The sequence below is a fragment of the Lotus japonicus genome, chromosome 4 (assembly GCF_012489685.1).
Source record: "Lotus japonicus ecotype B-129 chromosome 4, LjGifu_v1.2".
NCBI classification, from domain to species: Eukaryota; Viridiplantae; Streptophyta; class Magnoliopsida; order Fabales; family Fabaceae; genus Lotus; species Lotus japonicus.
In genome coordinates this window covers 66,634,431-66,648,719 of record NC_080044.1, presented here as the reverse complement: position 1 = coordinate 66,648,719, position 14,289 = coordinate 66,634,431, and the positions used below count along the sequence as shown (strand labels likewise).

At 36.0% G+C, this 14,289-nt stretch overlaps 1 protein-coding gene across 1 annotated transcript; it reads right to left on the bottom strand.

Moving 5' to 3' along the window:
- Positions 1 to 7,204: 7,204 nt before the first annotated feature.
- Positions 7,205 to 7,813, bottom strand: LOC130713191 (uncharacterized). Its single transcript, XM_057562982.1, has one exon. The coding sequence runs from the start codon at positions 7,811 to 7,813 to the stop codon at positions 7,205 to 7,207; it is 609 nt and encodes a 202-aa protein (XP_057418965.1).
- Positions 7,814 to 14,289: the final 6,476 nt, after the last annotated feature.

Here is a 14,289-nt window from a genome sequence, read left to right as displayed (position 1 = left end):
CTTTTTCCCCACAATATATATTAATCTGCCTTACAAACAACATAACCAATATTACTTTTCCGCTTTTCCCATTTTGTCCAACTTTGCTCCTCCTATCAAAAATAGCTTTTTTAACTGACACATAAATCCATCAACTCTGGGAAATTTAGGCTAGCTAAGAAGAAAATGTGATGGACATGCAAATCAGGATCTAATCATGTTAAAACATTACTTAATTATGTGGAAATTTTGAATTTATCTCTCACATATAATAAAGAGATAAATACTAAGTTTTACATCATAATTATATCATTTGACATAAAAGAATCTGAATTATACTTATTAATTTTATATAAAAAGGGGGATAAGTATTTACAGTGTTTGCTTTGCTATTTAGGGAAAATAAATAAATATCAAAAGGTTGACATAGTCCAAGAAAGTAATAGATTGAAGAAAGAGACATGTATGAAGGAAAGCCATGGAGGACAGGGTTTTGTGGACAAGTCATGGAATGGGACCAGAGGTTACAAGTTCATGTGTGCTTCGGAAAATCAAGGGAAGCAACAGTATGCATGCGTCCCAGAAATTTTGTCGCAATCCTATCTGCCTTCTTTTAGACATTTTACGCTTTCTTCAAACTCTTTTTAATACAATGTGGATTGGCTAGCTCTTATATGCTTTATTAATGACATGGATATTGGCCCTCCCTCCTACAACATAAGTGCGACCATTTCTCTATGTTCAAACTTCAAACAGTGATCACATATTTAAAAGGGTAGCTTAAGTGGTAAGAGCTAGGGACATAAGTCTTGGTTGTAATAAAGAGTGAAGGGTACAAGGTTCAAACCTTGAGGATAACTAATTCACTAACAACTAATATTTGCCTTTAAAAAAAACATATTCAAAATGAAAATGGCATGCACAAATTTATATTGCATGGGTTAAACATGTTTCAGTTTAATTTAAAATGATCGGTGGAATTTTTTTTAATTTTTGGTCCTTAAAACATAATTATTTGATTTTGAAGTAAGGATAAGTAATGTTATGATTCTTACATGATTAAGTTTTTTCCTTTTTACTTAATCACACTTTCAATTTTTTTACTTAATCACCGGTGTACGTGATAGACCTAGTTATCCACAGTAAATTCCTTTTATGTTTTGTATAAATTCATTGTCCATAGATTGTTTTGCTACTTGATTGGAATAGAAATTTCGGGAAGAATTAGACAATGGTCTTTGCTTCTTAGGAATAAGGGTAATTATTTGCCTATGATTGTCTAAAATTAAATTAGTTTTATTCTCTAGTTAATTAATAATAGATACTAAAGAATTGGTTATCATTAATCAATTAGAAGAAGCGCTTAACTAAAGATTTGATAAGTGGACAACAATGCATAACATTGTGAACAGATTTAATAGAACTCATATGTATAACTAAGGTGGGTAGAAACATATAAAGGAGGTTGAATAAATTGAATCCCTAGTGCATTTCACTATAAATTTACAACATTTCTTATAATTGCTTTCGTAAATTATGGAATAATCGCGTTTGAAACAACAAACCAATCTTTTGCCTTTATTTTTCTATCCTTTCACTATGAATTCAGTTAGTTTAGAGTGTAAACGATCACAATCTAGAAGAATATTAGATCTTTTTATTATTTTGGGTAATCGTCAAGATAATGGTTACAATGAAAGCAATGGCAACAATAATGGTCAACATGGATATTTTTGAACAACCAAGACATTAGATATTTCAAATGGCACACATTCCCCAACGCTGTGATCGCCACCAATGCAAAGAGACGTGACATGGAGATTAGTGCCATCCAACAAAAAGAAATCAAACTAGCTCTTGATGTTCAAAAAACCACCACATAACCCAACTCGAATAAATATGGGCTAACCATTCCCCTTTGTGAAGCCTAATTTATGTCTACCAAAACAACTTAAGCATATTCAATTCTTAGCTCCAGTCTTAAAGGATTGTGTAATCTCTTGCTTGATCGGATTAGGGGGAATATTCCCAAATCATATCAAGACGTGTGTCTCCCTTAACTAGAGTACCTCGAGTCTAGGTCCAATCATAATGAAAACAACACATTGTTCGCTTATTAGCTCCAATCTTAAGGGAGGGTGTATGTACCATCCCTTCCGAACGAATCATGGGCATCCCAAGTCATATCAGAACTTGCATCTTCCCAACCACGATGCCTTGATCACTAACTCATATTTAAGAACGCTTACTTGACTCATCAGAACTAAGTCATGATGTGTTCTTCTCTTCATTCTTCTCTTTTTGAAGTAATTGTGAGATGTCAATTGACAATAAAGAAAAAAGAAATCATAAATACATAGAAATCAAGAACGGTGTGAAGTAGAGATTCACATGACAAAAGGGACAAATTACTAATTATCAGTTTTTTTATAGGCAATAAGAATTTATTGAATAGAAGTTCAAGGGGTACTTCAACCCAATACAAGTAGAGAGATGTAGAGGAAGAGAGAAAACTAGATAAACATGAACAAAGACAAAAGACCCAACCAAAACCAAAGCTAACCTACCCAAAGCCTCATTGAAATTAGACTTTATAAAACAAGCCTCATTAAAACCTTACTAGAATAAAACCTCTTTGGGAAAACTTAGATAAGGAAAAAGAGTACTAATTTTATAATGCCATGAATGAAACTCCAAGGAGATTACAAAAAGCTAAGTGACTTCATACTCAACAACACCACTAATCCCAAAGCCAGATCCAACAGAAAATTTACCACCACCCGTAAGAGCCAATACAATATAAGAAAGACATTAACAATCCAACTAGAATCCGCCCACAAGCCTTGGAACAGAGACCAAGCAAGTCATCATTCAAAGATAAAAAAACACAGCTCCAGCTCCTCCAACCTTTGACAAAAAAACGCAAAAAACCAGCTAGGTGTCCAACCATCAATTAACCTTCAAAAGACATTAGAGCACTGTTGCAAAAATTCCACTATGTTGGCAGCTCATGCTATCAAATTAAAGACCATCAAGACATAAGATTGGCTCACCATACCATTCAGAGATAGCATGGTGAAAGTTTCTCCCTTTCGCCTTGTACCAAACCCACGCCTTAACTCTTGCCTGATAAACATTCCTACAGGATCCACCTCTTCATAATATTACTAATTATCAGTAATATTTTTCGTTTTTTGTTTTAATTTGCTGAGCATTAGCAAAAACAATTGATCGAGGAAACGACAAAACAGTAGAATAAAACGGCTGTGATTGGTGCACGCACGCTTGCTCACACCAGCAGACGCATGTGCACACATGTAAGGGACCCACCATGTCCTTTTTTTTATAGGCAATTATAAATATATTGAAGAGAAATACAAGGAGTACTTCAACCCAATACAAAAAGGAAAATGAAGCAAAAGAACAAGAGGAGAACATGTACAAAGACAAAGACCCTACTAGTGTTAAGGCTACCCACCCACTACCTCCTTGAAAAAAGGCTTTACAAAAGGGGTCTCATTAAAACCTTACTAGGATAAAACCCACATGGAAAAACCTAGTAAGGAAAAAGAGTACCCAATTTATAAAGCCAAAGAAAAATTTCCAAGGAGGTTTACAAAGAGATAAATAATCCCACACTAAAACCCACCCCTAAAACCAAATGCCAGACCTTCCAGGAGCTAAGTCTTCATCAAGCAAAATCCTTATTGGAAGAATGCAACGAAATCAATGAAACAATTAGGCTCCCACATGCTATACACAAAGTAGAACAGGTCACTATATCAAAGATAGCATTGAGCACTAAATCAATTCCTCCTTTATTTGGCAAAATTATGCAGCAAATACACTGGTTGTCCAACCCTCAAACGACAAGCACTCTGAATGAACTTTTCTAAGCCAAAGATCCAACTCTGCTCAACCAAAATCAGCAGCACATAAGCTCCAAGTCCCTATGATCCTTGCCAACCTCACCCTCCATCTTGACTATCAATCCAACCAGAGCCAAAGCAGAAGTTAATTACTTAATTACCTCAAACAAAGAAATTTTCCAATACCATAAATCAACAGAAACAATTAAAAGAACCCTGCAACCTCCAGCCCCCTATCAAATAAAAAACTCACAGCCACAAACCCGCATCAAACTTGAGAAACACAGGACCCAGGGTCAGATTTCCATTCAAACATGGAACAACGAAATTCCCTTTCAAAAGCAGAAATCCAGCTCCAAGCACGCCATTGAATCAACTCAAATACCTGTTCTAAATCCGCATTATCATTTTTGAATACTACATTATTACGAGTTAACCAAATAGACCATACCACCGCTGCCCAGATTGCATTCCAGCACCGTTTCTGTTTCTTTTTCCATCTATTCAGTGAGTGTTGTAGAAAGTGTACCCTGCAATCATCTAGTAAAACAGTTTCAAAACCCAGCCATCTATATATTCTACACCACACATAGTAAGAAAACGGACAAGTAAATAAAAGGTGGTTCATTGACTCCACTGAATCTCTGCAAAAGATACACTTCAAGTCCTCATTATCAAAAGTGATTCCCCTCCGCACCAAGTTACTTTTGGTTTGTAATCTATCCCACATAGCTCTCCATACAAACGTCTTAATATTAGCAGGCACAAACATTCTCCAAATATGCTTAAAGGTAGGTTCAGGAGATAGATTCCAAAAACCTTTAATAAAGGCATAGGCCGAACGCACAAGATACCCATCATCAGGATTATCAAGCCACAGCAATTTATCTGCCACCCCTTGTCTAAGATTAACCTGATTTAACTTTGTCAGAAGCCCCTGCAACATGTTGTTCTCCCTTCCTCTGAGTTGGCGACGCCAGGACAGCTTCCAAGACCACGAATTACCCTCCCAACTCCCCATTTCCCCAATATACGCATGACTCTGAATTGATAAATAAAATAATCTGTTGTATGCATTCCTCAGAGTCTCATTTCCTATCCATTTCTCTGTCCAAAACTTCACCCCATTCCCGTCTCCCACCCTCCTACTCATAGCTACCTCAAACCAGCCATCACCTGTAGGATCAAGACATGATCTACAAATATCCTGCCACCAGATAGAGTGACCGGCACCTTGAGAACTACCAAAATTTTCAAACAAGTCTGGATATTTAACCTTGATAACCCTAGCCCACAAATTGAACAAGTCCTTCCTTCATTAATCTCCATCTCCACTTCCCAAGTAATGCCAAATTGAACGCATTCCAATCTTTAATCCCCAGACCCCCTAGCTCCTTTGGTTTGCATACTCCATCCCAATTCATCCAAGCTATTTTCCTCTGATGTTCATCCACACCACCCCATAAGAAATTACACATAATCTTACGGCACTCTTTAATAATACCCGACGGCATCTTAAAAAAGGATAAATAAAACAATGGGAGAGAAGAAAGAGTACTGTTAATTAAACAGATTCTACCTCCGAATGACAAATTCTTCCTCCGCCAAATAGACAACCTACTTCTCAGCTTAACCAGAATCGGGTCCCAAAAATGTAGTCTTCGTGGGTTACCTCCCACCTGTATACCAAGGTACAAGAATGGCATATTCATGATCCTGCAATTAAGGATAGCTGCTAATATCCTCTCCTCTCTGCAATCCACTGCTACTGTCACCAGACTGCTTTTGTGAAAATTAACGCTTAATCCCGAAGCAAGTTCAAAACACCTTAGAATACTCTTTAGAGTAAAGGCGTTCTGTCTAGTAGCCTCTCCAAGAAACAGAGTATCATCTGCATATTGTAAAATTGCCACCCCCTCTTCCATATCACCGAACTTGTACCCAGAAAATTTATTCAATCGCACAGCTTGTTTTAGCAGTTCATTAAGACCCTCCGCCACAATTAAGAACAAGAATGGGGCAATAGGGTCACCCTGGCGGATACCTCTTCCCATGCCAAACTCGCCACAAGGGCTCCCATTGACCAACACAGAGACTCTCGCAGATTCTAAACAACCTCTAATCCAAGTGATCCACCTATCATCAAAGTTCATCCTAGCCATCATATAATAGAGAAATTCCCAATTTACAGAGTCGTACGCCTTCTCGAAGTCAACCTTAAATGCCATTGAGCTTTTCTTTCTCATCCTTGCGTCATGGGCCCATTCGTTAGCAACCACCACGCTATCTAATAATCCTCTTCCTCCCAGAAACGCAAACTGACCAGCATCTATCACAGAAGGGAGAACCTTCTTAATTCGGTTAGAGAGAATTTTAGACACCACCTTATAGGCGCATCCAACCAATGAAATAGGTCTATAATCAGCAAGACCTTCCGGGCATTCCTTCTTGGGGATCAGTGAGATGAATGAGGAATTACATCCTTTCGGCCAATACCCCTTCTCAAAGAAATCATCCACCAACAGTTGAAAATCTTTTGCAAATAAGTGCCAAAAAGATTTCAGAAACCTGAAATTATAACCGTCTGGGCCAGGGCTCTTTTCACAGCTACAATCCCATACAGCTTCTTTTACCTCCTGGGGCGAAAACTTAGCAACCAGTTGCAATTTGTCCTCCTCACCAATCTGGCTAAAAGGAACGCCATCCAGAGTTGGTGACTCTCGTGACAACCCTTTAAACTTGTTCTCAAAATAAACTCGCACTTCTTCTTTTATTTTCACTGGATCCTCTTCCCAGCTACCATTTATATTCAGTCCCACTAACCTGTTTGATTGCCTTCTTCGATTAATATATGAGTGGAAAAACTTTGAATTGGCATCGCCTTCTTGGGTCCATTTGCATCTTGACTTCTGATGCAGAATAGAATCTCTGAACCTCGCTGATTTCCAAAATTCACATTGCAATTCTTTCCGCTGATTCAATTCAGATTCAGATAGCTCCCTCTCCTCTAACAGCTTGTCCAAAACCGCCATTCTCTCCACTATCTCCTTGTACTTGCGATTAACATCACCAAAAGAATCACTGTTCCAAGCCTTTAACTTTAGTTTCAGCGCCTTCAGTTTTTCTTTGATTACAAATGCCCCCAGACCAGTCACTTGAATATCCTTCCACTCCTTCTCAACGAACTCCTTAAACCTATGGTCTTCAAACCAACAGTTCAGAACCCGGAAAGGTTTTGGTCCCCAATTCCGAGTAGTACCCCTGAGTATAACTGGACAGTGATCAGAGAAATGTCTGTCTAATACAGCTTGCATTTCATTAGGCCTTGAAGACACCCAATCATCAGACAAAAGGAATCAGTCGAGTCTACTGGATGCTTGTCCACCAGATCTGTACCAGGTAAATCTTTTTCCTACCAAAGGAGGCTCAACCAACTGCAAATCATAAATAAACTGGTTAAAATCATCCATCTCTCGTCTACATTGAGACACTCCATTTGCAGATCCTTGTCTCTCCTCTGAATTCCTTATAGCATTGAAATCCCCTGCAACACATAAACAAGAGGAGTTAGTGCGATCAGCCCATTGATTAATTTCCATCCACAGTCTTCTCTTATCAGTAGCATTGCATGGAGCATAAACATTCACCACTCCACACTCCAAATCTTGTTCAATAATCTTTCCCCTCATTGCCACAAAGCCACTGCCCACGCAACTATCAAGAATATTAAATTTACCAATCTGCCAAATACATAAAATTCCACCAGATCTACCCTCTGAAGCTTTATAGCACCAACTACATTCATCACTGCCCCATATAGCATTACAGATTCTCTGGTTAACCTCTTCCAACTTAGTCTCTTGGAGAAGTAACATGTCCACCTTCTCTTTCAGAACCAATTCCCTTAATGCTCTCAGCTTAACACTACTACCAAGCCCCCTCACATTATAGCTTAATACTATCATTGATTCACCTTTGATTCCCCCTCATCTGCAAGGGACCCACCATGTCCTAACAAAGGTTTACAGAGAAGCAAGGTTCAATGATGGGTCCTCACCCTCAAAACTAGCCTGTTACAATAGACCTCCTTGTCACGCCAACATGCCATCTCATTGCTTCACATTTTCTTCATTTTCATTCATAAAAAATAGGCTTAATTCCAGTTTTCGTCCCTGATCTATTACGTTTGTGCGATTTTGGTCACTCTACTTTAAAACGAGCAATTTACATCCCTCATATTTGTACCGTCAACAGTTTTAGTCAATCTGTCTAAAATGTGACGGAAGTGGGTGATGTGGCAATTATTAGTTGAGTTGGCACTCCAACTAAGCAACCACATATTTAACTATAAATTAATTTAATTTACAACAAATTACAGAACATATAATAAAACATAAAAAAACAAATAACAATAAACCATAATAAAAAAACCCTCAATCTCCCTCTACCCTTCACGCTCCCAGCCTCTCTCTCCTTTCTTGTTTTTCTTCTTCTTCTCCTCCTTCAGACGTACTGTCATCCCAACCCAGAACCCAACCTTCTTCTTCTTCCTCTTCTACATCCCAACCCCATGACCCAGATGTAAACCCCAAATCAGAAAGAAAAAAAAAAACCTCATCTCCCTTCCACCCTATGCAAACCAAGAGAAATTTTGCTCCACTCATCTACCAGATCTGCATCCCTCATCACGCCCTCATCACAGGGCTCGGGCACAGGGTTCGGGGGAGGGAGAGAGAGACAGATCGTGGGTCCGAGAAAGAAAATAGAGGACGACGGTGGCAGAAGCAGATGGGGTTTTGAGTCTCGACGGTGATGGGTTCTGATATTGTGGTTGTGGTTGTTAGTGGTGGATCTGAAGGTCCGGTTCTTGTGGTTGTGCGATTTTGGCTGAAAGCTGGGATTTGCGGATTGGGTTGTTGAAAACTGGGGTTTTGAGGATTGTTGTGTAACTTTTGGGTTGGTTTGCGGACAGTGAAGATGTGGTTGGAGGTGGTGGTGGGGTTGGTGCGGTGTGAAGAAACAGAAGATGAAGATGGGGGTGGTGGTGCGGTGTGAAGAATTAGACAGTGGAGATGGGGTTGATGGTGGTGGTGTTGCGGGTGTTGGGATGAATCGTCAGACGCTGAAGAGGTTGGGTGGGCTTGGGAATTTTCTTGTCTGTAATAAAGCAGAAGATGAGGAAGGGTGATGGAGATGATGATGAAGAAAAAGAACAAAAGAAGAAGATGTGGTGATGGATTTCTGGGTTTAATTAATATTTTGATTTATTTATTTATTTGTTTTATAAATTTATGTTTTAACAATTTTATTATCTAGTTGGAAATACATTCTGGTGCCACATCATTTAATGAATATGCCACGTCACCTATTTCCGTCCATAATTTAACGTGTGGACTAAAATCGTTGACGGCACAAACATGAGGGATGCAAATCGCTCGTTTTAAAATAGTGGGACTAAAATCGCACAAACGTAATAGATCAGGGACGAAAACTGGAATTAAGCCTAAAAAATATGTATAGAATTTTATGTTTCTGTTATAGTTTTTTTTAAGAAAGTAAAATAATATACTAATTACAACTTTCAAAACAAAGCTGTCAAGGAGAAAATGTAGGAAATGATGATTAGTAACAACAAAAAGCTAATCACCCACGTACAATGAAGGACAGTCCTCAAAGAAGAAGAAAAATCATAAAGCAATACATAAAAAAAACCCTACAACCAACCAAAAGATAAATAACCCATCACAAAGTAAGCCAACCTAAGAACTAAAAGATCAAATAGCTAGACCACAAGATCTCGAAGGCCAAAAGATAGACCACCGCTCCAACACTAAAGGAAAAGTCAATCGATTTTGATCAGAAAAATGTGAAGAATAAATTATAATCGTTACATTTAATTTAGTATATAACGTTTCGTACTCATAATTTGTTTGGATTATAACTTGGTAAATTATGTTAGATAAAATTATATTCGATATAATGAAGTTTACAAAGAAATTATTTAGTAACACTTTGGCCTCTTTCGCAAAATACTCGACCGGATGATTTTAATTCCTCAAGTTGTTTTTTTTTACCTTACTTTAAGTATTTCAATTTGTTTGGATTATAATTTGGTACATTATGTTGGATAAAATTATATTTGATATAATGAAGTTTACAAAGAAATTGTATAGTAACACTTTGGTCTCTTTAGCACAATACTCGACCGGATGATTTCCTCTAGGTTTTTTTTTCCACTTAATTTGAGTCTTTCAATTTTTTTAGTCGAATAATTTTTGTCATCTCATTAATTTAATTTTTCATCCAATCATTAACCCTATTTATTGACTGAATAAAAAGTTGAATAAATTTATTTAATGAAAAGACATCTAAGGAGTAACTTGGAATAAGTTAGAATAACCTATTAATGAAAGCACACACAGTATTTTTTAGTGTGAAAACATTTTTGGCGGCTAGCATGTACAATATTATATATAAAAATTATTTTTACTTAATTCTCTTTCATTAAGAAACGTAGTAATTATTAGAGATAAATTTGTAAAATAATTATTATTAGTTTTTCTATATTACTCTTATTTAATTTCCTATATGAATTTCTCTCTAAGTTAATATCTCGAAATTTCATTATATCTCACATATTAAATATGAGGGTAGTTTAGAAAAAAAGAATCAAATGGTTCATCAAAATTTTAAGTTACCTATATTTATGAACACATTCTTTTCATAAAAAGATACTGTGTGCTATTTTTCTTTTTAAAATTGTTCTCTTTTAAGGTTTGTGGTCTATACGAGGCTATTTTAGTACCCATGAGAGTGATTTAACTCTATTATAGGTGAGGCCAATAAAAATCAAGATAAGTTGGTCAAAAATTCATAAAATTTTTCATTTTTTAATTTATAAATTTTCTTATTGATATACTAAAATAGAGTAAAATCACCTTTGATATAATTTTATTTAAACCACCTTTATTGGAATGAAAATTTGCATGTAAGAATTAGAATCAAGATTTTAGTGAGGATATTCTATTTTTATCATTAGAGTTAATCATTTTTTTTGACAGCATAAAACTTTATTGAATATAATGTAAACTTTCATGAGAACAACCCTCTCATGACAATGGGAAACTGTGACATATAACAAAAAAACCCTTTAAAAGAGCATCTTAGAGACCATGCCTCATTAAAACCTTACTAGGGAAAAACCCAAAATGGAAAAAAAACCAAGTGAGGAAAAAGATGAATCATATTATGTAATTAAATTATAAATACCTATTATTTAATTTGTATTTTCCACATTGTATCAATAAGTTGTTGTTTACGACTTTTTTTTTTGAAACTTTTTATTTACAACTTGATCTCATGCACTGAATGAAAGAAATGAAGAAAAATGATATTTTTGGTACAACGGGAAGATAGAATAAAAATGATATAAAATAAATAATACTATGATGTATAAAGAAGAGAGATATGTAGAAAAAATAAGTGAAAATTAAATGAGAATAAAAAAAACTTTGTGAATGAGTCACAATGAATACATGAAAATATTTAAAATCTATTTACTTTCTCGATCATATGTATATATATTTTTTTACAAAACTTCTTGAATTCAAATTAAATTTTTATATTTTACAACTCGTAGTTAAAAATTCAACAACTCAATTTCAGGTAGAATTAATTTTTTTTTTATGAAATTTCAACTTTTTAAATTTGTTTGGGAGAAAAATGCTACTGAATTATTAAATAGTCACGCTACCCATTCATGGATGCAATGTTCGGTACTTTGGGCAATCCATATTTCCATCACTCAATAACAGACATTCATTGCATGACAAATGACACATAAGCTACCGATTTGGCTGCACTTACACGTGTATATAATATGGTAAAACAGTGTTAGAATTTGTTTATTAGTGTACGAACAATATATTATATCCGGACAAAAAATCAATTGAAGTGTTTCATTTGATTGATAGCATCAAGTTTCATGTCTTTTAATTGATCAATCCATGGTGCCCATGAATCAAGGCCTTGGTCGATTCTGACACACTTTATCTAAATGCACCCTTCAAGATACGAATTCAACAAAAAGATCTGGACATATGATTGTTTAATTAACATAACTAAATAGAGCATCTAAATACATAAAAATATTAAGACAGGACATGGCATGTCTTATTACATGTAACAAAGGATTCTACCTTCATTTGTTAAGTCATATTTAATTTTTTTTAGGCTTAAAAACATTTCATGCTCATGATGTATTAAGTTTGTGCAAAAATCGCCCCTACTCTTATTTCATCTACATTTGTACCCTCCATGTTTTCAAAAAGTGTAATGAATGCCTCTCCGTCACTTTGACGTTAACATATGGACGACGTGATCGTTAAATGCCATGTCAGCGTCCTACGTGGCGCGACACACCATTAAATAAAAATCAAAACTTGAAAAATGGGTTGGAGGATTCAAACACATGACCTTTTGTTTATTTAATGTTTTTATAGGCAATGAAATATATATATATATTAAGTGAAGTATAAGGGGTACTTCAACCCAATACAAAAGAGGTAGAAAAAAGAAGAGTACAATAGTATGAGGAACAAATGGTGAAAAAAACCCACACCCACCCCCACCTTGGAAGAAAGATCTCATGATCTTTTATTAGCAAAACACACACTTTACCGGTTGAGCTACACAATCAATTAGTAATATAACAAAAATAGTTTTATTTATATCATGTTTATTTATCAAAATGCAATAAGCATAAACCTAGATAATTCTCACTATCTTCATCTTCATCCAAACATCATATGCAGAAAAAGGAAAATCAGAATGACCAATTCCCTGGAACCTTCATCTCCTCCATCCCATCCTCAAATTAAACTAGTGTTCTTCATCTTCTTCATCTAAAACAGGTTCCACTTCTTCTTCTTCTTCACTTCCCATCCCTCCATTCCGATCCCATTTTTCACAGAATCTAACTTCCAATTTCTCTTTTCATTGCACAGGCTGATGCACAGTCTCAAGATCCTGTTGTGCACGATAATGGTATCAGCTACATGCCCCTGATGTTTGGATGGGATGGTGGAGATGAAGAACACCAGTTTAATTTGGGGATGGGATGGAGGAGATGAAGTTATAGGGAATTGGTGATTCTGATTTTCCTTTTTCTAGATGTGATGTTTGGATGAAGATGAAGATAGTGAGAATTATCTGGGTTTATGTTTAATTGCATTTTGATAAATAAACATTATATAAATAAAACAATTTTCGTTATATTACTAATTGATTGTGTAGCTCAACTGATTAGGTGAGTGTTTTGCTAGTAAAAGGTCTTGGGTTTGAATCTTCCCTCCCATTTTTCTAAGTGTTGATTTTTATTTAATGATATGTTAATTTAAAATATGGTCGTACTAAACAAAACTTCAGATTTTTGTTTGTGATATAAAAGAAGAAAGGGGAATGAATCATCTCAAGTAAGGTATTGGGTTTGAATCCTCCCTCCCATTTTTCCAAGTGTTGATTTTTATTTAATGATAACGTCAAAGTGGCGGAGGGACATCCATTACATTTTTTGGAAACATGGAGGGTACAAACGTAGATGAAAAAAGAGTAGGGGCGACTTTTACACAAACTTGATACATCAGGGGCATGAAATGCTTTTAAGCCTTTTTTTATTAGAGTTCTTGAAATGAACACTCAAAAAGGGTAGGCCCCAAAGACTCAAGGAATCTCACACATGGCAATAGGCTAATAGTTTATCATTGACAAATGAGTTAAAAAGTCATTTACAATGCATACCCCGTCCCCTTTACTAGAGGTTCCGTGAGCTTTTAAATTTCTCTCAAATGGGTTTGGGTCGCACTATACTAGGCCCAACTCCCTTACAGGTGCCTCTTGCCTACGACGATCACTCTAGAAGAATAAAAAGCCTACAGTCTCCCAGGGCTTGTACCCTGGCGAAGTACCCTCTCTGAGCGAGTCTCTCTTGGGTGTGGGGACTCGCCCAATCCAATTAGCATTTTGGTTTGAAACATCTTCATATACTATCACGTCTCAGGTTCAAATTCAACAAAAGACAAAGATCTCACATGTACCAAAGGATTCTACATTCATTTAATTTGTTAAGTTATTGCTTAAGACATAATCCACTTGCTAGATAGAGCTTTCTGTTATCAGAGTTTTTGTCACATTCTTGAATTTTTTTATGTTCTTCACACTTGAACATAAAGAAACGGAAGAGAGGCTTAGGAACTTGAAGAAGAAGCTCTAGGGGCCGGATTCAAAGGTGGAGGACATCACGACGGTTTCGGTTCTCCTAATTTTCCATCTCAATTTGTAAAGTTATCCATGAAAATGGATAGTTAAATCTGTATTCTTGGTGTCAGATTTAGTTGACCGATTAACTTATATGCATCCTATGCAATTCACTTATACTACATAT